General features: G+C 46.5%; 2 protein-coding genes across 6 annotated transcripts in view; both read left to right on the top strand.

The window, feature by feature from the left end:
• The window catches only part of GLYR1 (glyoxylate reductase 1 homolog), a 29,840-nt gene extending 23,246 nt beyond the window's left edge, over positions 1-6,594 (top strand). For all 5 annotated transcript variants that reach the window (XM_086473282.1, XM_086473281.1, XM_086473280.1 and 2 more), the window contains 5 exons: positions 234-335; positions 1,418-1,580; positions 2,004-2,183; positions 2,683-2,807; positions 3,165-6,594. In XM_086473282.1, coding sequence (XP_086329408.1) covers positions 234-335; positions 1,418-1,580; positions 2,004-2,183; positions 2,683-2,807; positions 3,165-3,239 — 645 coding nt within the window. In that variant the 3' untranslated portion in view covers positions 3,240-6,594. The remainder of the gene's footprint in view (positions 1-233; positions 336-1,417; positions 1,581-2,003; positions 2,184-2,682; positions 2,808-3,164) is intronic.
• Positions 6,595-7,807: 1,213 nt separating this feature from the next.
• Positions 7,808-21,485, top strand: ROGDI (rogdi atypical leucine zipper). The gene is made up of 11 exons (XM_086473283.1): positions 7,808-7,849; positions 10,121-10,192; positions 11,577-11,659; positions 13,022-13,076; positions 13,611-13,691; positions 16,365-16,460; positions 17,717-17,815; positions 18,262-18,375; positions 19,134-19,183; positions 19,704-19,830; positions 20,396-21,485. Exons 1-11 carry the CDS (start codon positions 7,808-7,810, stop codon positions 20,435-20,437), a joined length of 861 nt encoding a protein of 286 aa, XP_086329409.1. The 3' UTR covers positions 20,438-21,485.
• Positions 21,486-21,816: the final 331 nt, after the last annotated feature.

Below are 21,816 nucleotides of genomic sequence, written 5' to 3'. Positions count from 1 at the left end.
CCTACTAACCACGGTAGCCTGGGTCACTGTAGATGCTGGGCAGTGCAGTTATGCAAAAATAAGTGTCCCAACAAAAATGATATTTAAAAAAAAATAATCCCCGGGGGGGAAGGGTTTGGTATCCCTCTAGGAGTCTACCACTGCAGTGTCAAGCTTGCTTGAACTGCTGTCCTGCAGGATTGGAGTTTCTTTGCAGACACCCTATTGCTTTACCGCTCTTCTGTTCCCCACAGCTGGTACTTGGTCCGAGTGGAGTGTTGCAGGGGATTCGCCCAGGGAAGTGTTACGTGGATATGTCCACCGTGGATGCAGATACAGTCACAGAGTTGGCCCAGGTAATCACATTCGACTAAATTTCTAACATCTGTAATTTCAGCAGCAGTGGTGCAGGTCTTGTTGCTTCAGGTGGTAAGCTGTTAATAATAAAGATGCTTCTGAAAGTTTTTGGGCTCCGTTTGGGAGACAGTCAAGTCCCAGGCAAATAAGACAAAATAAACTGTCAAATTATGACCAGCAAAAAGAGTTGGATGAGATGTTCCCTGGTGATAACAGCAAAGCCTGTTGGCAGGGCTGTTAGCTGGCACCCATGCAAACAGCCAGCCAAATTTTGATCCCTTTCATAGCCAGATTTTGTACTCTGCAGCAAACTGGAGGAGAAAGCACCGTCTGGATTAATAACTGTCCTTAAATTGAGAAAATGCATAATCTGCTTATTTTAAGTGTTCTGGTAGGGGAAGAAGAACATCTTCATGTGTCATTTTGTAGAAATATTATTATAGAGAGGATTTCTGTAGAAGTGTGCTGATTATTTTTGATGTGGTACCTTTGATTTCCTTTTTGGCGTCTTGATTGTTATCCTCTGCCCTAAAGGCAGTGTGTGTTGTTGCATGAGGAAGGGGAGCTAGTTTTGGTGAATTTCAAGCAGACCCACTGGTGATGCAGTAGCGTGTAGCATGAATTTGGAGAATGAAGAATTATATATATTAGTAAACCGCTGGCTGAAGAGATCTGTCAAAGGCCTTTCATCCTTGGGGAAAAGGGTGGAAAATACTGTAGCGGTCAATCTTCTGAGATTCGTACACCACGCGTACAACTTCAGCACTGGTTCCTTGGCCATTACAGGGTGCCATGGCAAAAGCACGTATGTTCAGCTGCTTAAACACGCACAGTAGTGACAGGTGCAGGAAAATGTTGCTGGAGTGTGAGGGCAACTTTTGGTCTTGAGTACCCTTTGCAGTACGCGGTGCATCATGTGTTAGTGCTTTCCTCTCCTGTTTATATGTCTGAACTATTCGTTTTGCTTTAAAATTCTGTCCTCAGGGACAGGTATGCCCTAAACAATGTTCTTGCTGTGCTGCCTACTCAGCATCCACACGTGCTGTTCATGCACAGCTAACCAGCGATGCTCTTTTTCCAGGTGATAGTGTCCCGGGGCGGTCGCTTTTTGGAAGCACCGGTCTCAGGAAATCAGCAGCTATCTAATGATGGGATGCTTGTGATCCTGGCAGCTGGCGACAGGGGTTTATATGAGGACTGCAGTAGCTGTTTCCAAGCGATGGGGAAGACCTCTTTTTTTCTAGGTAATTGAAACACGAAGGGCCTGATAGCAGTTTCTTAGTCAGTGTAAGGACTGCGAATTCCAGTAAGGAGTCTGAGAGGCACATGTGTCATCTGTTTCTTGTCTTGGGCAGTGTGGGAGACTGGCCTGCTCTTCGGGAACTTGGCCAATTTCACAGCCTCCAGCCTAAATTTTCTTTTTTTAATACTGGCTCATTTTGAAGGATCCATGATGCTTTTTTATTTTAAATCATACTTTGTTATGATTTCTCCCTTCCATTGAGTGCTTGGAAAATGGGTAAAGTTTTCTGAAGCCTTTCAGGGGAAGGGAGAGCTGCCAAGTGCTTGGTATGAAGAGTCTAGTAGTGTTAATGCTGTGTGGGATGGGGGAGCAAGGCTGCTGTATCTTTTCTAGAGGAATGTCCAATGGTATGTCTCGCTCCCAGGTGAAGTAGGCAATGCTGCCAAGATGATGCTGATTGTGAACATGGTCCAAGGCAGCTTCATGGCAACGATAGCAGAAGGACTGACTTTGGCTCAAGTGACTGGCCAGTCCCAACAGACCCTTCTGGATATCCTCAATCAGGGACAACTTGCCAGCATCTTCCTGGACCAGAAGTGCCAAAGTAAAGTTTTCTTGCATTGTTTTATTGTAGGACATTTGCCACAACCTAGCAGCATTTCAGATAATGGCAGAAGGGAGAAAATAACCATCCCATCTTCATCAGCCTGGGATTCTGGGTGTTTTAAGCCTTCTGGAAATGAAGAGCAGAGTCCCATTCCTTGCCCTTCATAGCCAAGGCTTCTGAGAATCTACCCCAAGCTCTGCATTGTCTACAGCCTGCTTAGGACTTGAGTTCACAGTGAGGATTTCACTGGGCAGGGTAATAAGTGAAATGGAGGGCATGCTTCTTAGAAATCTGAGCTCACTTTGTCAGTGGGCGATAGTGATGGTATCTGCTGTGGCCAGATGAAGATAGAGGGCAGAGAATCAGAAGAGCTAAAAGCAGTGTTCCTGATGATCAGCATGGGAAAGGGAAGTTTGGTGTTGAATTACATGCCCTTGCGGTGTGGGCTTGATTTACTTTTGTCATGCTTATTTTTTGCACGCGTTCCTCTTGACAGATATCTTGCAAGGAAACTTTAAACCTGATTTCTACCTGAAATACATACAGAAGGATCTTAGATTAGCTATTGCACTGGGCGATTCTGTCAACCACCCAACTCCCATGGCAGCTGCTGCCAACGAGGTAAGAGTTGTTCAGTGTTCAGATACGTGTTACTCAACATTTCTTCAATAGAGCCATTTGTCAAGAAGAGACAGAAATCTAAGAATTATGTCAACTCTGAGACAAAGGAACAGCGATTGAAGTGTATTTTGACTAGGATGGAATTTGATTTGTTTTGATTGTAGAAACCCTTAGAATGTCACATCAGTAAACGCAGATGGCCTCAACAAGACCTACTGTGTTCTGATCTGCGCTGCTCTAATTACTTGACATACTATGCAGTTCTCTGGTTTGCAATGGTCAGCAAAGTAATTTTTTGCTGGGGAAAGGCTTCGCACAAGAGCAGGCACTGATCCTTTTCTAATTTCTCTCCTCTAGGTCTATAAACGAGCAAAAGCATTGGACCAATCAGACAACGACATGTCTGCAGTGTACAGGGCCTACATCCACTAGGCTGCACCGTTCTTACTGTTAATACTATGATTATTGATTAATATTATTATGATACTGGGTTTTAACTCTGGACCAGTCCATCTCTTGTCTCTCCATTTCCTTTTATACACAGACTTTGAGATCTGCCACGGAGGCAGCTGCTGCGGTGAGCATTCCCCTGGTGGCAGAAGGGGGGGAGGAGGGGGCTCGGATTGTTGCAGTCTAATTAGAAAAATCCATGCCATGCACTGACAGTCGTGGAACAGAACAGTGGCGGCTTGTTCAGAAGCTCTGAGGCAACTCTGCCAGAAATCTGCTGCTTGGCTGCTTTTGTTTTCCTCTTTGTATGCTTGTCCAAGATGCTGTTTCTAACAATCCCTTTTCTCCTTTGCTGTGAAATAATGCGTGTGTTGGACTCTCTGCATCAAGGGGACAGGTGACTACATCCCATCTACCTGTGAATATCGCTAAAGTCCTTGGTCCCAAGTAAGGTGAGGAGCATTCTTGTTAATTGGCCACTGTTAGAGATCAAAGCACCTCCCATGGAGGAGAATGGAGGTTCCAGAAGGTAATGGGTTGCATGCAACACTGTCTTGATTCTGTTTCTTTTTATACTTCCACCTTCCCGGCATCTTGACGGAGGAATTCCTTGTACTGTTAAGAACAACAGATTGCATCCATGTCTTCCCCTGTACAGACAGCTATAGCTTAGGGAACACAGACCTTACTGAAAAAGAGAGAATGCTAGTGTAAATGAGCCTCCTAAAAGGCTAATTGCAGCTGCCCATCCTACAAACAGCGTTGGAGAACAACATGTTTGCGTAGCAAACTGGAAGAGAAACGTATAACCTAAAACTGGGCCATAGAGATTTTATTTGGGGAAGGAGCAAAATTAAGGTCACTCCTTGCCTTAGCTTATGTTGCTTACTACTACTTTTTTTTTTTTTTTACCCTTGTAGTCAATAATTACAAAGATGTCTTGGGTTGCAGCAGTGTCACAAGCAGAGTGATGAGTCTGAAAGGGGCAAGAAGAATGATCGTAGAGCCAAGAGACTGAGAATCCTGAGCTCTTTTCCACATGCTGTCTCTGGCCTTTGCGTGGTCGTTATAGCTCTTGGCCTACTTGCCCATCTTTAAAGGTGGGTGGTGATTACCTACCTCACAGGGATATTTTTGTGTACTGATTAGTGATCTTTATACATGTCAGATTTTCCATACATATTCTTAGTGTTACTGCTCCGGGTGCAACACTAGCACAGCACGAGACTTTCCCTGTACCTGTGACTCTGCTTATGGCCAGATACCAACATCTCAAAGGACTAGTAGATGAGATGGGAGGCTAAGACCACTGCTGAGCTTTAGTCTAGGAACACGGGACTTGAACTGCAGATGCCAAGGCCAGGGAGCAGAGAGGCTTTTGGTGTTGATGGCAGAGCAACCCAGAGTCCAAAGGATGCCTGTCTCTAAAAACGCACAGATGGTGGTTGTTGGTTTGTTTTGGTTTGGTTTTTTTTTTAAATTGTTCTCAGTATTAGCCTTTTAGGAGGGTTCTTGCATTTTAGATTTGAGAGTTAGTAAAATGCCAGTAAGAAACTTTATTGGCCAAAATAACTTCTCAGTGGCACAATCTCCTCCCTTGGGTTCGGATTCTGAAAGGAAAGAAGACAAATTCAAATTAGTCCATGTTCCTTTAAATCTGTGAGGTCTGCTCCTCCCACCATCTTCTTTTTCTTGGAACTTGATGGCTGCGTAGGGAAATGTTCCTGTGGGTTAGGATCTCTTAACAATCTTGCTTTGTGCAGCACATGCATATGGTTCAGGGGCACCTTATTAAGAAACAGAGGAAGTATCAGATACGACGAATCATGACATCTAATGCTGTAAATGTTTCTTTGTTGAATATTTCACCTCCTGTGATCACTATTATTTGTGGGCTAATATTGTTATGCATTATGTCCTGTGGTGAACATCTCCTAGTAATAGATCTGTTAGACATCACTTTGCCTGTTTGTCAGTGGTATGCGTGAACAATGCTAGTTATACATACATGTTTCTTTGGCAGTGCAACTGTCATTCTGCATGTAGATATTTGTATTAAAGGCACATATAACTACCCAGGATAACCAGCCATTAGCCTGCTTTTGACACGCTTGCGCTTCCCCATCCAGAAGAACTCAGCTGTCAGCATCAGAATTATGTGGTTAAACGTGCTGCAGTTAAGAAATCACTTACATGAATTGTGTATTGAGGGCATCTGGAGTAAATTGTGCTTTTGGGGGCAGGAGGTAAGACCACGGGTTTTATAGTGTAAAAAACCTTTGAGAGGAAGGGGCAGGTACTGTCTCGGATCTAGTTGAGCGTGGAACTGTGCTGAGCCAGTGCAGCAGTGTCCCCAGCCTGTCCCTGTGGAAGGCTCTTGGGCCAGAGCGAAGGTGAATGAGTTGAGCAAAGGTAACAGAGGATCTCCCTCTCTTTTGCTTTGTGGTGCCTCTGGAAAGAGCGAGAACATGAAAGGAGCTCTCGGGTCTGTGATGTGTATTTCCTAGTGAATTCCAAGAACAGTATTTGTGAGAGGGGGAAGCGCTCCCTAGACAACTTGCTGCTGCAGGTTTTGTTTTCCAGAAATACTGTAGTTCTTAAGATGGCAGTCGCCACTGGTGTGGGAGTGACAGGTGCAAACTAGTTAAACACTGTACTTTATCCTGGGAGAGGCTGACTACAGCTTTCTGGTGGAGCGAGTGGACACAGAGTGGCTGGAGGCTGTGGTGCTGCCCAGCCAGCTGTACTGTCCCCGATGTGCCAGGGAGGAGGAGCAGGAGGAGACCAAGAGCTCTGAAGTGGATGTGAAGTGAGGAGAAGGGATGGAAATGGTGAAAACTGAACTGTTTCAGATGCCACTTGAGATCGACTCATGTCGTCTCACTCAGACTCTTGTATTTATGTCTGTAGCCTCTGAACATGGATCTTAATCTGTTCCTAGGCCTGAGATTAGGCGGAGGGAAGGGGGGGAAGCTGTGGATTGAGAGATGCTCTAATAAAACTGGCTAGTCAATGTTGTCTTAATATTGTTGACAATTCTGTAAAGTTCCTTTTTATGAGGATTTCTGTTTTAGCAATTTGCTTTTTTTGACTCCCTCCTTTTTAAAGAGAAAATGTGACACTTGTGAAAAGCTTGTAAGAAAAGCAGTTTCTTTTTTCCTCAATGATAGATCCTATAGTTAATTAAGGTTGTGAATTTTTATTTTTTTGCCTTGTTTTTAATTAATGTCATTCAGAATAGGATGTGTGAAAATGTTTAAATGGCAAAACAAAAAGATTTTTTTGTGCAATTAACAAAGCTACTGGCAAAAAGAATAAAACCTTTCTTGGTAACGCAGTGTTCTTGTGGCAGTTTCTAAAGCCTGTTGAACCTCTGTCGTGGCATTAAAGAAATAAGTGTGTTCCTCAAAACATTCAAGAATCAGAGTTGCTGAAAACCAGCAGTATGCCTGAAAGCAATTTGGTCATTTCAGAAGCCTGATCTTGTCAGGGACGCACTACAGAGGATGAATTTGGATAAATTCCAGCCTCCGCAGGCAGAGGGCTGTGTGCATCTGGGCTGAGAGACTTCGTTTTGAAGCAAATAATGCCGAGATGGAGGTCCAGAAGCTTTCTGGCATTGGTGACTTATTGTGTTGTCAAAGTGTTGAGCCTGGTGGCCCCATTGCTCTGTCCAGAGTATCCTTCCTTCTAGTGTTGGGGTTTTTCTGAGCACTGACTCAGCAGCAAGTAGGGTTTTCCAAGACGGTCCCCTAACCGAGGTGCTTGCAAGCTCTGGAATATTGCTTTTTGATAATCCAGGCAGCGTTTGCTGTCAATAGCAGTAGATGTTCATGTCCTGAGGGGCCAGTACTGATTAACTGTGAGCTTTAGTTCAAACGAATTACAAGTGCTACGTAAGGGACGTCTCGGTTTGAGCACTGGGGTTAAAAGCAATGCAGAAAGCGATGGAGCAAGGCCGCTGCCTCGGTGTTGTGCTCACAGCAGGAGCTGGCTCTAGTTGTGAATAACGCTGTCCCTGCCACAGCCCACCTTGCTGGGCGGGCCACGGTGCTGTTCACTTGGCCATCTCTCACTCCCAGGGCACCAAAGACTTCAATGCCGGTATCAATTTATTTAAATTTCAAAATTTCGACAAGAAACGGTGAGACTTCCAAGTCTACCCATTCCTGAGGATTCGTGAGCGTGGCTCGGTTGTACGGCAGCCGGGCTGGGAGCGGGGCAGAGCAGCAAGAACCCGCCGTGCGCTGAGGGCGGGGGCCGGGCGGTGCCCGATCGCACCGGGTGAGGCCCGGGACCGCGGGCCCTGCACCCGCCGCCGGTGCCCCGCCGCCAGCTCCCGCCCTCCTGACGTCACGCCTTCCTGGAACCGCCCTCGCCACGCCTCGATTGCCACGGGCGGACGGTGCTGCCCAATCAGGCGCTGCCTCGGCTGCGTTGCCGGGCAGAGGCCGCGCCGGCGTGGTGCGGTGTGGGCGGGCTGAGGGGCGGTGCCGGTAGCCAATCGGAGGGACCGAGGGTGCTGCGAAGGGGCGGGGCTGGGCGGCAGGATGGCGGCGGCGATGGCGAGCGCGGCGGAGCGGGCAGTGCTGGTGAGTCGGGCGGAGGGGTCCTCGTTGCCATGGCAAACGGCGAGCGCCAGCGGCCTGACCCCGGGCGGTGGCGGCCCTGCCGGGACCCCCGCTGGCCTGCTGCGGTCCGGCTGGAAGCCGCACCCCCATCTGGCCCCGGGCGGCCAGGGCCGCCCGGCCGCTGCCGCGTAGCCGTGGGGCAGCTGTGCCCATGGCGGGCCCGCAGGGCGGTGCCGCGGTGCCGGGCCAGGCCTTCGGGCTGGCCTCGGGCTCCGTTGCTGTGCTGCCCTCAGGTCGCGGCCGACCGGCAGGCTCTGGGCTCCTCCAGCCCCCCTTTAGCGGCGCTAAGGGTCTGCGCTTCGGTGGTCTCCCCCTGAGCAGTACGAGGGCGGGTTCGGGCAGTGCTGCTCCGTTCGTTGGCCGCGGGTGAGTGCAAGGCCCGGTGAGTGTGGAGGCTGTCCTGCTCCCGATGAAAAATGAAATATGTTACGTGACCTTGATTTTTTTCATAGTCAGCCCAACACGCTGCCTGACGGAAGAGCAGACCTAGCACATGGCAGGCAGGCATGTCACAGCGGCCGTGTTGACTTGATAAAGGTAGGAAGGACATAGACCAGCTGCTGTCGCAGACACCTCCGAGGACGCGAGCTGCAAAAAGTAGTGAAAAGGGAGTTTTAAAGATGCATCCAGGCTAGGCAGAAAGCCACATGTGAAAACCAGATTTTTCTAAAGTTAATGTAGTTTGGAATGACATGACTAGCATTCTTAAAAAATACAGACGTATAATTCACAGACATTGGTGAATGGACTTGATTTAGTCTGAAATTAATACTGGGGGAGGAAGATCTTTTGCTGTCACTAAGGGAATGAAAGACACCAATGACAATTTCAAGTAGAATCCTCTGCCTAGCGACAATGGGGTGGTGGAGGCACTACAGGTGTCTTCTTTACCTGTGTGACTTCTGTTCCTTTGGGAACCTGGAGGAGAGTGTTACAGAGAATGGAGGAGCAAGGGATCCAGTATGTCGATATGATGCCCAGAAACACAAAACAGGATTAAATGGCAAAAGTCAGTGGTGCTGCACCCACACTAGGTTGAAGGATGACGGAGAATCCTACCTCGGTTTGTTGCGTGTACCTGCTTTGGGTGAGTGTTGAAACAAAACTGTCCTTGTCCTATGCTTTGTTCAGATAACTCTTGCATAAGGTGATGACACAGCAGTGAGGAGTTATTTTGTGTTTCTCATGGTGAACAGGAGCCATCTAGAGGAGAAACCGGAGGCTTAAATTTCTGAGTTGACCACACCTTTCCGATTTTTCTCTGGGCAACCTGCTCAATTCATTCCTTTCCAGTACTTTCCATTTGGAAAATTTCTCCTTTCTTACAAGGTAGCAAGTGTCAATCTCTTCTTTGCCCCTTACTTGCTTCTGTCCCCACTTCTCTGATGATCTTCTGCACGGGGCCTTGTGGTTTAACAGGAACGCTTAGCTGGAGTTTGAGGATCTGCTTTATACAGGCTTCTCTGTAGCAGAGAACTGATTGAGGCCTGAGGCAGTGCGTCATCAGATCTGAACTTGTTTCTGAATTTGCCCAAATGACTGGGAGTCTTCAGCCTTTCTCTCCTTCCACTAACGTTTCAGTTTAGCTTGCTTTGTTTCAAGGTTGCTGTTGCTTGGTAAAATGGTGGTGGGGGGGGGAAGGAACATTTTAGGTTTTGTCTTTGTTTCTCACCATCTAATTGGCAACAAATTTGTCTGCAAATCGAGCCTGTTTTGACTGTGATGGTGACTGGTAAGGGGTCTCCCTGTCTTTATCTTGACTCGCGTGCTTTTCATCTTATTTCCTCCCCTAGCCTGTTGAGGGGGGGAGTGGGAGAGGCTGGATGGGTGTCTGGTGGCTGACCAGTCAAGGTCAGCCCAACCCAGCACCTTAAAAAGATGCCCCAGATTTTGAAGCAGCAGGATTTGTACTTTGTTCTGAAATTCGCATCCCTTGCTGCCTGTTCTTTCCTAATTCTGTAATTATTGGTAAAGTGATTTGTCTGAATGCTGCTTTGTTTACAAAGTCAAAATAAGAATGAGGACAATTCATTTGGCTGGGGCAGAGAAGTGAAGAGTGAGGCCTTTTAACAGATTGGAAAGAAATCTTTTTCTTCTCCTTCTAGCATGTGATTTAAACAGCATGGACATAGCAGTATACTCAGAACTTAAATAATTTTCATATGTGTCTTAAGTGATTTATTTCCAGTGTTTGACTTCTAGTGATTCTACTGCTATCTTTCTGTAATGTAGGAGGAAGAATTTAAATGGCTTTTACAAGAAGAGGTCCATGCTGTTTTGAGACAGCTGCAGGATATTTTGAAAGTAAGCTTAATTTGCTTCATCTGTTTTTTGTGTTGTGGCTTTGTTACTCTCCCATGTGAGGAATGGTAGTAGATTTCCCCTGGAGGAAAGAATCCTTGGTAGAGGGTGCACAGAAAGATCCATTGTGCATGTCCAGTGCTGTTCCAAGTGTTTACTTGCCCTTTCATCTCAAGGATTCGCAATAAAGCTGATTCCCCCTAGATTTTCTGTTCTTGACCCTCTGCTGAAAGCTACTTTGAAAAGGCACACGGAGGTAGCCAGACCTCTCTGCCAAGCGTTTGCCTTAGATGTGAATATTTCCTGGAAGAGAGAATCTGGATCTGCCTGTAACTGTAACTGTTAACTGTACAAATCTGGATCTGCCTGTAACTGTTACTGTTAACTGTACAAATCTGGATCTGCCTGTAACTGTTACTGTTAACCAGTATGATAGCCTTTAGCTGACAAACTACTACTTGTGCAGTAATTAGCATGCAATTTCCTCATTCAAAACCTTCCTTCGCTTGATACACCCAGTTCTCTGCTGGTGCCTGCCCCTGTCAGAGGCATGAGGTGTTTGGCTGAACTAGATCTGCAGCACCTTTCGCCAGCCTGAGGGTGGGCTGCCAGGTTTGGCTCTTTCTGGGTAGCCAGGTGGCGAACTACCCAAAGGAGATTGTGTGCACGAGAGTTCACTGCTCTCCTGCTAGGTTAGTGTTCAACAGACCCAAACCCTTAATGCTCTGAGGTTTTGTTGGGGGTTAGTGGGTGATGCAAGAGCAGGGGCAAAAATGTGGAGGTGAGGGGCAGGTGCCGGAGGATGTGGGAGTCTGTAGTGCTGACCCAGGACGTGACTCAGTAGCAGGTGACAATAACCTGCAGTATCTGTTTTGAAGAATTTGTGTAGTTTTAAGGGCAAAGTTTGATTAAAGGACAGTCACCAGCCAGTATGACCAGTCAGGAGGGCTGGTTTTCACTCAGGAGTTCTTATGTGGGTAAGGGACTGTCGGCACTTGCGCTGTGCAGCTCAGGGCAGTGAGTGGGCTGAGAAAGGGGCAGCGCGCTCGAGCACTGTGCAGAGTGCCGCTTCTGCAGCGGACAGCTTGGTGACCCTGCTGGGCACTGGCCACCTTGCCTGGCTCCCAGGTGTGGAGCTGGAGCCTGGGATTTCTGATGGCTTTCACCATGAGCTGCATGGACTGAGCCTTCTCTTGAGCTGTGCCTGTCCTGCAGGAGGACGATACAAAATCCATGTGCTCTGCTAGGTGGGTTGTGGGAGGCTTGCAAAGTTGATCACACTGTGTTCAGCCACTTGCCAGCATCTGCGTTTCTGCTCTCACCTTGTCTTGTGATGCACTGGACCCAGGTGGACACTCCAGCACTCATTATGTCCTCTCTTGGGCAGGAGGCCTCTCACCGCTTTGCCCTGCCCGCCAGTGGCTCAGGAGGAGCTGTCAAGCAGGAGAACTTTGTGCTGAGCACGTTGGGGTAAGTGGCCACGGTGGGCAGTGGGTCGCCACTGCTCTGCCGGCCCCGCTGCCTGTATCTGGCCCGGGGCTGCCCTCAGGAGCAGAGGTGCTGTTCCTCAGGCAGCTGCGGCAGAGGTCCCTGTGGCACCCCCAGGGTAACGGGGTTTTCTTCAGCACGGGATTTCGCCTGAAGGAAAACAAATGAACAAACTCTTATGGCAGGTTAACCTAACATCTGTAGCTGTGTTCCAGCGGCTCCCTTAGCCGGACTGGTGCTGTTCCCTGCTGACACCTATAATGTATCATTGATTCCCGACCACGCGCTGGTGTGTGGCGTCAGTGTGCTGCTGTCAGCAGTTTTGCCAAGGGGCATTTTTCTCCTTCTGGGCACAGGGAGCCGCTGTTACAAGACTTGAATTCTGCTCTTGTCTTACTTTCTGACTCTGACTATGGACAAATCTTAACCTTTGTGCTAAACAAGTAATAATTAACGTACTTCACACAGAGCAAACAGACCTGTGCAGAAGGTGCTATAGAAGTACAGTTCTTCTGAAGTAGCTGTCCATTTTTTGATCTTCAGCATAGGCCTTGGTCTGAATAGCTGCATTCTGGCAGAGGTCACAAGCTTGTTGCAAGGTGGTAGATCTTAGTCCTTGGAAACAGCATGGTGAGCATTTTATAGAATGGTGCAACGATTCGGTATTGCATTTGAAGGTTGCACTCTTCAGATCTTAAACTATTAAAGTTGATTCTAGTTTTCATTCGTTGTTGTGAGATGTATCTTAAAAAGCGTTGATCTAAAGAGTCTCTCTCTAGTGTATCATAAGGGTTGGCTAAACCGAGTTCTTGAAGACCCAGGTGCTTCAGTCTTCCCCAACTGTTGATGTGACGCATCTTGCAGGACCTTTTAAGGGGCTTGGGGTGTGGGGTTTTTCTTTTTTTGTTGTTTTGTTTTGTTTTTTTTCTTGTTAGGGTAGGGCAGGTGGGGTTTGTAGCTTTTAACTCCCATGTGAACCACGTAGCACTCTTGTCAGTAATTCATGTGTTTGTGCCTGCTAGAGCTGTTTGTAACTGCAACCAAATTGTTGATAGGTAATACATGAAGTAAGCACGGAGTCAGAAACGAACATAGTGTTTTAGGGAGGGCAGTTAGGGTGAGGTGGCTCATAAAGAATATGACAGCAACTGGCTGCAGGCCAAGAGCTGAGGACTTGAAAGTGTGTAGAGTTCACCTGCATCACCCAGCTGACCCCTGGAAGGAGGGGAACTTGGCTAGCCACATGGGAGAGGGAGGGGCGGCATCAGGTTGGCAGTTTCAGTAGGTGTCTCTTGCCTCCTGTGACTTGTGTTATGTTGCCCAGATCTTTCTTCTCTGTTCCAGCACAGACCAGGTGAAAGGTGTGTTGACGCTGCAGGGAGACGCCCTGTGTCAAGCTGTGAGTACTTGCCATGGTTCTTGCTTTGTACTACCGTCAAGGGGTGGGATCATCCTTATTACACTTTGATGACCTCAAGGGAGAGGTCATCCTTATTACGCTTTACCAGTGATCGGTAAGTATTCTTTGTCAGTCTTCCCTAATAGGCCTTAAATCCTTAACATTTCAGCAACTGTTGAAATTTTTCAAGACCCAGCATATAATATCCCCTCACTCCACCCTGTGGTTCGTGGTGGAGTTGACTTTCATGAGGAATCCTTGCCTTAACACCTTTGTTGTGTAATATCAAATTTCCTTGGGGGCCTTCTGAGATGAGGTCATGTGTCCTGCCTGAATCTGGATTCACTGAATGCCTTTCAACTTCTCCTTTGTGTTAAGCATCTTCCTGAAGGAGAGCTGAGGTTCTGGCCACGCCAGGACTGCTGGAAGCAGCTTGCCAAGATGGTCTGGGAGACAGAATGGAGTGGAACTGGCAGTCTTCATGTTCTGCATATGGGGATTGCTTGCTCTCACATGTTTGTTTCTTTCTTCAAGGATGTTAATCTGAAAATGCCCAGAAATAATCAGCTTCTGCACTTTGCGTTTCGGGAAGACAAGCAGTGGAAATTGCAGCAGGTACTGTTAACTTTAGATGCCTACCCCTCTGTAGCGTCTGCGCCCTCCAAGCAGTAGCTGTAGTCCCTCTCTTTCAGAGGGAGGTGGTTATGTCCGTCCCACGTTAGCTCCAGTGGTAAAAGCTAAGGGAGGAAACAGATGCAACTAAATTCAGTTATTGGTGCTAGGAGAGAGAGGTGGGTTCTGCTCGCTCCTGAAACACCAGCGAGCTGAGGGTTGTCTGCATGGCAGTCATAATCCTTTAAAAGCGGTGTCTAGGGTGCCTGTGCAGTACTGGCCTTGTGTCTGCTTGTAAAACCCAGGCTAGCAGGGCAAAGAGCAACTTCAGAGGCTTTGAGTAGCTTGCTTCATTCTCTTACGGAAGCATTTGTTTATGCTGAGAAAAAAATCTCACTGCATTGTGCTCTTGTAGCATAGCTGAGTTCTCTCAGTTAAGGAGTTAAAGGGATGTGTCTATCCAGAACATCGAATCTCTTTCCTATCATTTTGCTGGGAGATGCCTGATTTCAGGACCTCATCCAGTATCTGATCTTGAAGACGTAGTTTCTGACGGTTATTTTGTCATAGCTGAGTAAGTTGGAGAAAGATGTATTCCAGGTGCTTCACTATACCATGGCTCAGATTTTTCTAGGTGATCAGTGCATTTGGTATTGAGTGCCGTTTCCAACAGCTGCTTTGGCAGCGGAGTGAAAGCTCTGCCTGGTAACTTTGTAGAAATCTAGAAAATTGTGTACTTGAGATGTTAATGCCAAACTCGACTGAGGGTTTTTTTTTTTATGCCTTGCGACAAGGCAAGGAAGTTTCTGTGATAACACTCAGCAGTGCATCCTATTTTGTGGCTGTTTTGTACTGCTGCCTGGTTGATAGGCTTCTACCACCCTTTATGGAAAACACCTTCGTTTATTTACTTGCAAGAGTTTTGTGTTCTAATGTTGTTCAGATGTGGAATGTGAGTGCCTACAGGACTCTGCAGAAGCATTTACAGTGATTATGTGGAGATCTTTGTCCTGTCTGAATTAAAAACGAGCATCTCAAAGTATTGTGAGTTTCTTCCCTTAGCAAGTGGTGCCAATTGGAGTTTTGTGTCTCTGTGCAAAGTAAAGCTATCGGTAAGAAATTGTAGTATAGGCACATTTTTGAGGAACACAAGTGCAGGCACACAAGTTTTGAGGAACTTTCTTAGAAACCAGAGCAAAATCAAGGGGGAATAGGAATGAAGTTCCTTATAATAGCAGGATTGACATTGCTGGGTTGGGTAACACTGCCAGGGTAACTTGGCTTGCTTGAAAGCATATCATAGAATCACAGGATGGTTTGGGTTGGAAGTGGCCTCAAAGATCATCTAGTTCTAACCCCCCTGCCATGGGCAGGGACACCTCCCACTAGACGAGGTTGCTCAAGGCTCCATCCAACCTGGTCTTGAACACTGCCAGGGATGGAGCATCCATAGCTTCCTTAGGCAACCTGTTCCACTGTCTCACCACCTTCAGGGTGAAGAACTTCTTCCATATATATGGGAGGTGTAAAGGCTGGAGGTGGTGAAGTTTGGAGATGCCATAGCCCAAGTAGCTGCAGAGTCCCTCTGCAGTCTGACAGTGGACTGTATCATCTCTCTCTTCTCTCTGTAGCCTCCAGTGCCTTGTGCTTTCTAAGAGCAAGGCTATTCTGAGATCCCTGAGCTCTGGATGAGAAGGAAGTGCCGAGATCTATGCCAGGGAGGCTTCTACAAGGCTGAGCTGGGATTTGGGGTTGCTGGGGATCAGTGTAGATATATAGAACTACAAATAGCCCAAGCTGTGTTTCCATCTCCCGTCAGCCACCGCTCGTACAGGCTTCCCTGCTTATCTTTTCCATTTATTGCACCCTCTGATTTACCCCTTTGCTTTTTTTTCAAGTTTCCTGCTGCTGCTTGTAACTGAACACAAGTCAGTTTCTCCAGGGGCCATTTTCTTCTTCCTCTGGTTTGTCCTTGCTCTCGTGAAAGCACTGGAATACACCTTGTCAGTCTGGCTTTGATAATTTTCTCCTGGCTGCAAGTGGTCTTTCCTGAGAGGGACTTGAGCTACCTGTGTCCCAAGTCTGGCCAGGTTGCACACAAGTGGCGTGATGGCAGATTTTTGATGCTGGACATAACTCTCAACCCCAACAATTATAGGTTAGAAAGACTCTGGAGTACTGCCAGAGACACTATGTTAGAAATCAGTGTTTGCTGCTTGTTGCTGCTCGTTGCTGCTATGGATGTAATTTATGTTATTGGTTTTAGCTTTAATAGTTCCTAAGGGAAAAATCAGTATTCATGTTGCTAGACCTGACTGCTGTATACCCGCAACAGTGAGAATTCCTGCCTGAACAGTCATGATCAGACTCCTCCCAGGATGAGAGTGCCTCTGATGTCACTGTTCCTTCAGGGCTGCAGCAATATTTTGATTGAAATCCAGGTTGTAGCTGTCAGACTGTTTTGCATCTCCAGTCCTTGAGTGAAGAAAGCGATAATGCATCTAGGCAGCAGTGGTAGCTTTGTGTTAGCGAGTGTCTGGTACTCGGAGAGAAATGGCCTTAACATTTGAGAAGTCACTGTTTTCTTAGGGCCAATGAGATATTGGGAAACCTCCACTTCCTAGTGTGTGTTATAGAGAGTGTTTCTTTAATAGGGCTGCATTTGTACCTTTGCAGATCCAGGATGCTAGAAACCATGTTAACCAAGCCATTTACCTGCTTATGAACAGAGATGTAAGCTACCAGTTCAAAACAGGCTCGGAGGTTCTCAAGGTGAGGAGAAAGCCCTCTCTACTTGGGTAGGAACATGCATTTTTCTTCCCTCCATTGGTTGTTTTAAACACAGTTAGGTGCATTGCTGTCTTGACTCTTTTACTGGAAATGGATTCCCCAGTTGTATCCATATGTACCCGTGTCAAGGAGTATCCATGTGACCTCCTGTTTGATATGAATCTATGCCAGTTTAGCATCAGTAACAGGGTTATACATCATGGTGAATGGTAATCTGAGCAGTCAGTGCCCTGTTGCACAGTGACGGTATTCTGGGAGCATCTCCCTTGATCTTTTTTGGATCATGTGGTTACACAGCTCATGCTCTTCCCTGTCAGTCAGTGCTTTTGGGGAGAGAAGAAATGGGGCAGTCATCAGCAAACAAAAGCTTACAGTTAGTACTCATGATTTACTGATGATTTGAGAGTGACTTCTCACTTGCTGGTAGTGGTTGCTGCAGTCTGATACAGAGCAGTAAAGCCCAGCGCTCTGCTTGGAAGTGCTCTCTGAAGCTACCAGAGTTGTGACGTACTTGCTAGACGCCATCACAGTATCAAATATGAGAAAGCTAAACGTTTTTAGTCTCCATGTGGGCAAGGGCTGCTAACAGGAGGCAGCTAGGTAATAAACCTACTTCCTTTTTACTTTGAGGTGGAAGTAGGGGGGGGATGCCTTCATCTTAGCAGTCATGAGCTGTATAACAGACATATGTTGTTTCCCACTTTTTTCTTGGAAAGGAAGTCTACATGAATAGAGCCTTGGCAGAGTGGTTTCTGGCAGGATTGGACTCACAATGAGCTGGTTCTTTTCTCTAGTGCCCCAGCTCATAGGTGGTTATGAACAGGGGGGCCCCATTCAGTAGTTGTACTTGTGATGTGGGAATGGGGAGAACTAGAACACAGGTTGCTGTTTTTCCTTAATGCCCGCTCTTCAGAAGAGGCGATGAGTTTGTCAATGCTTCTGTGGCATCAGTAATTGATCTCATTTTCTTTTCTTATTCTTCTCATGAGTAACTATTTTCTCTTCAGTCCTTGATGTTAAACACTCCTGGCCTGTCTCGCAAGTGTCTATGATGGTGGTAACAGTTAAACTGCAATTACGTGGGAGCCTCCCCTTCCCAATAAGTCCCTGAATTTGTGCGAGGGGATTTTGGTGTTGGTGGTTGTTGGTGTGGTGTAACACTTGCAAAAGGCTGTAGCATTCTGCAGCACGCTGTCCAGGGATCACTGCTCAGCAGTGTACTGTGCTTTATATTGTAGCTTATGGATGCTGTGATGTTACAGCTCTCACGAGCCCGAAATCGGCTTACCACTCCAGCTACTCTGACTCTACCAGAGATTGCCTCCAGTGGTCTCGCAGTAAGTATGTGGTGGTATAGATCTCCATACAGTCTGGCAGCATGCCACAGTTAGGGTATTGTGCTGCTTCCTAGTGGAAGTGGATTTATGAAGTGTCTGCTGAGGCAGAAAGGGAGAGCTGAAGTAGGTGCAAACCCTGGGAAAGCAGATGACTTGGGCATGAGGTGCTTGGTAAGTGCTGTTCTCTGCCCAGGAATCTTGTCCAGGGATTATTTGTCATTGTGAACACTGCTCCATCTTCTTTTGGCTCTGTCATGCACACACCATTTGATCAAGTGCAGCAAGAGGAACAAACATTGCCTGCAAGCTGCTCAGTCTGTCTTTCTTTCCTAACGTCCTTCTCAGTATGGGATAACCTTAATATGGCTTAGAAAAAGGCAGTGATTTCCCAGCATTAGAAATGATGGTCCTTTCACTGACAAAGAAACTACTTATTTTCTCGCCAGAAAATGTTCACCCCTGCTCTGCCTCCAGACATCCTTGTGAATTTCTATATTAACCTGAATAAGCTGTGCCTGACTGTCTACCAACTCCATGTGCTGCAGCCCAGCACAACCAAGGTGACGCCTACTATCTCTTGAGCCTTGTTTATTTACCTCTCCTGATGTCCTATGGTGAGGAGGGCGGCGCACTGCTACATAGTGCAATGATATATGTATAAGATAACGCAGAAATGACTGTAACTGGTGTTAAGTGTTTGTGTTTAGATCTGCTGCAGGCAGAACAGTGGCTCTAAATCTAGTTTGGGGCATGGCCACTTACCTGGAAGAAAATACCAGTGCTCTGGTGAAAGCCAGTAACTATTTTTTGCCAAGTAATGCTTTGTCTTACAATATAGTTTGATAATTTTGTGTAATTTTGGAAGAGCATAATAGTATTAATCCAGTTTACATTGAAGTAGCGTCTTGGATTTTCTGAATGGAGTTTTGATGGATACTTTTCTGCATTACCTGTTGTGTTTGGGTCAGCTTGATGTCATGTAAAAATAGAATTAAACTCTTAAGATTTATGAAATGCAGTCCTTCCATAAGGGTATTTTCCCCCAAATCTATCTTTTGTTTCTCTTCTGGATTTTCTCATCTTCTTTTTGTGGTGCTAAGACTTGGAGCTAAGTTGAACTCAGCCACTGTGTAGGACTTTTTTCATGAAGGAGCAGGAAGGGATCAGATAGCATGGATTCCATATGAACAGAGTATTTGGGCAGATACAGTATCGCCATTTCTTGATGTCAGGCTGCTGAAAGTGCAAACCTTAAACATCCTTCTAAGTAATTTGTTTACTGCATCAAAATCCTGATGACCTTTTCCTTCTCCTCTAGAACTTCAAGCCTGCTGGAGGATCCATTTTACACAACCCTGGAGCCGTGTTGTAAGTACAGGCACTACAAGGGCTGTGTGACAGTTATAGGAGTATGTCGAGGATGAAATCCAAAAGGCTGTATGCAGTTTTGATTGTAGCATCTGTTGAGTGGAGAACCTGGATGAGTCATTGCACATGTGCCCTTAATAGTGTTTCTTTAATGGCTTGGTCATAAAGGCCCAAAGATGTGAGCTTTCAGGATACAGCCCACCCATAGAGTGCCGTGAGTTTCTCTAAAGATGAGAGTTGTCAACCAAAATGAACATTAGGTTATTGGCATTGCCATCTGCATTTTCTGCCCTTCTGCCTCTCTGGAAAGTAGTAAAGTTTCTACCTTAACCCTGTTAGATTTAGCTTAACTCTAAATCTGGTCAGAGGTAGACTGAGAGTTTGCATTCTATAACTGCCAGGTGTAGGTTAAATGTAGCAGAAATCATAATAGTCTTTTCTGTGAGAATGGAGAACAGTTGAGTTTTGTGTTCAGTGCTGTTGTGTGTGAAGCTATGCTCTTTTTCTTCTCCCACTCTAGTGAGTTTGGCAACCAGCGGTATGAAGTCAGCCATGTTCATAAAGTGGAATGTGTTGTCCCATGGTTAAATGATGCCCTTGTCTTCTTCACAGTTTCACTGCAGCTTTGCCAGCAACTGAAGGACAAGGTAACAGCCTTGGAGAAGGGGCTTTGTTTTTAACTCTGGATTTTAGAGGACCTCAGATCTCCTAAAAATCTAATGTGATGTTATTCTGTACGACTTACATATAAACTGAAAACAAGCGATGAGTCAACGCTCTGGAGCCAGGGAGCTGGCTGACACTGCTTAGCAGCTAGCCTTCTGGGATAATATGTAGTAGTGTGGCAGATATCTTTGCTTGAACTAGTGACTAGATGGAGAGGAGCAGGTAGACACTTTTGTGTTCTCAGTCGTGAGCTGGATGTGAGGAAATGCCAGGGTGCTGGAAATGAGGTATGGAGAGTTCAGCAAACTAGATCCCACTAGACCAATGTTCAGTTCGAGCTCTGCAGCTCATCTGGCTGCCACCTTGAGCAAGTGACTTTGGCTCCAAGCCTCTTCCATGACAACAGCAGCAAATCTTGCCCTTCTGCAGTGCAGCACTGGAGTGTGTAATGCTGTAAAGCTCAACCTTCATGCATGCGTTATATGCTCTTTCTTCTATGACCCAAGGGATACAGGAACTTAACCTGCTTTTCTTCTTACTTTCCAGATCTCTGTTTTCTCCAGTTACTGGAACTACAGGCCATATTAATTCTCTATGGAGTGTCCAAGCCCTTACAGTACTTCCAGTGTCTCTCTGTTTGTTTTCAACATGCCAGCTGAGTCCAGGTCAGCCTGAGGAGTGCTGTGGTTCACTGTTGAGTGACCCTCCATAGGGTAGGGTCAGTGTACACAGAGACACACAACTTCAGTAGCCTTGTCTGGGACTGCTGTATAAGCAGGGCACCAGGCAATGCTGTGTGGTTGGCAAGAGCTTCCACCTGTCTTTGTTCTCATTTGCGTTGCGTGGCTTACACTTTCCAAGCCTCTGATGACTTGGGCTGGTCCGCTACAAGGGATGGGGAGCTGTGGACTACTCTAACTGTATTTGCACACAGCGCTGTAACTAACTACTGGACTGTGAGCTGGCTGGGAAGGGATGAAGACAGACTAATTTAACACACCACAAAAAGTGTACGGCGTCTTGCTCAGTGTAGTGAATGAAATATGTTGCTCTGATCTGGTCCAGCTGTGGTTATGGCTAGCCCTGAGCTTCTCCCTCTCCTATTTGCTCTGTCCATGCCCACGTTATTCATGTTACCGATTCCCCTTTGGGGATTATTTTTACTTGCTGCTGTTTGAACTTCTTTTTTTTTTTTTCCCCTGGCATCAATGTGATAATTTTTTTTTTTTCCTAAGCCCTAGTTGAGCCAATTGGTTTTTTCCAGGTTTAGTATCTTGTTTTCACTGCCAGCCTTTGGAGTTGCCTCGGTACCTTGAGCACAGCTGTGCAGTCTCACATCCTGTCATTAAACCCAAAGTAAGTACCATGTTGGTAACTACGATTTGCTGCCTACCTATGGATGCAACAGTATGTAACTCATCCCTCTAGCCATTGATAACTATGAAATAAAGATCCTCAGATCTGCCATGCTCCTGTGGGCTGTTAGTGCTGAGAATGAAAGAGTATCAAAGATTTTGTGCTCTCTTACAAATGAATGGCTGTTCATAGGTTATGTACGCTGGGTTACTGTTTGCCTTACTGGGAGGACAGTAGTGGTCTCTGAGGGCAGAGCTGGGTAGCTCTTTGAAGTCTGGGCCTGGTTTATGTAGCTGCAGCCCAGTGCTGACTGACACCCAAGTGACAAAAGTAACAAAGCCTAGAAATGAGTATCGGGCTGTGACCAGTGAATGTGTGTGTTAGTAAGTCATGAGAGGTGGAAGGTAGAGAGGCTTGGATGGGCTGATGCTGGAGCAGACTCATTACTGATTCCAGCCAATTAGCCTTATGACTAGTTGTGGTTGTGACCCTGGATATATATTTACCATCCCTTGCTCCAAGGGAGCATCGATCAGCATCAGGCATGTGCACAAGGTGCCCTGCTGGCATCAAAGGAAGGAGGTGTGGGGCTGACATGTGCGTTGGCTTTG

The sequence above is a fragment of the Leptosomus discolor genome, chromosome 14 (genome assembly GCF_034619465.1).
Source record: "Leptosomus discolor isolate bLepDis1 chromosome 14, bLepDis1.hap2, whole genome shotgun sequence".
In the NCBI taxonomy this organism is placed as follows: domain Eukaryota; kingdom Metazoa; phylum Chordata; class Aves; order Leptosomiformes; family Leptosomidae; genus Leptosomus; species Leptosomus discolor.
This window is presented reverse-complemented; position numbering and strand designations above follow the sequence as displayed.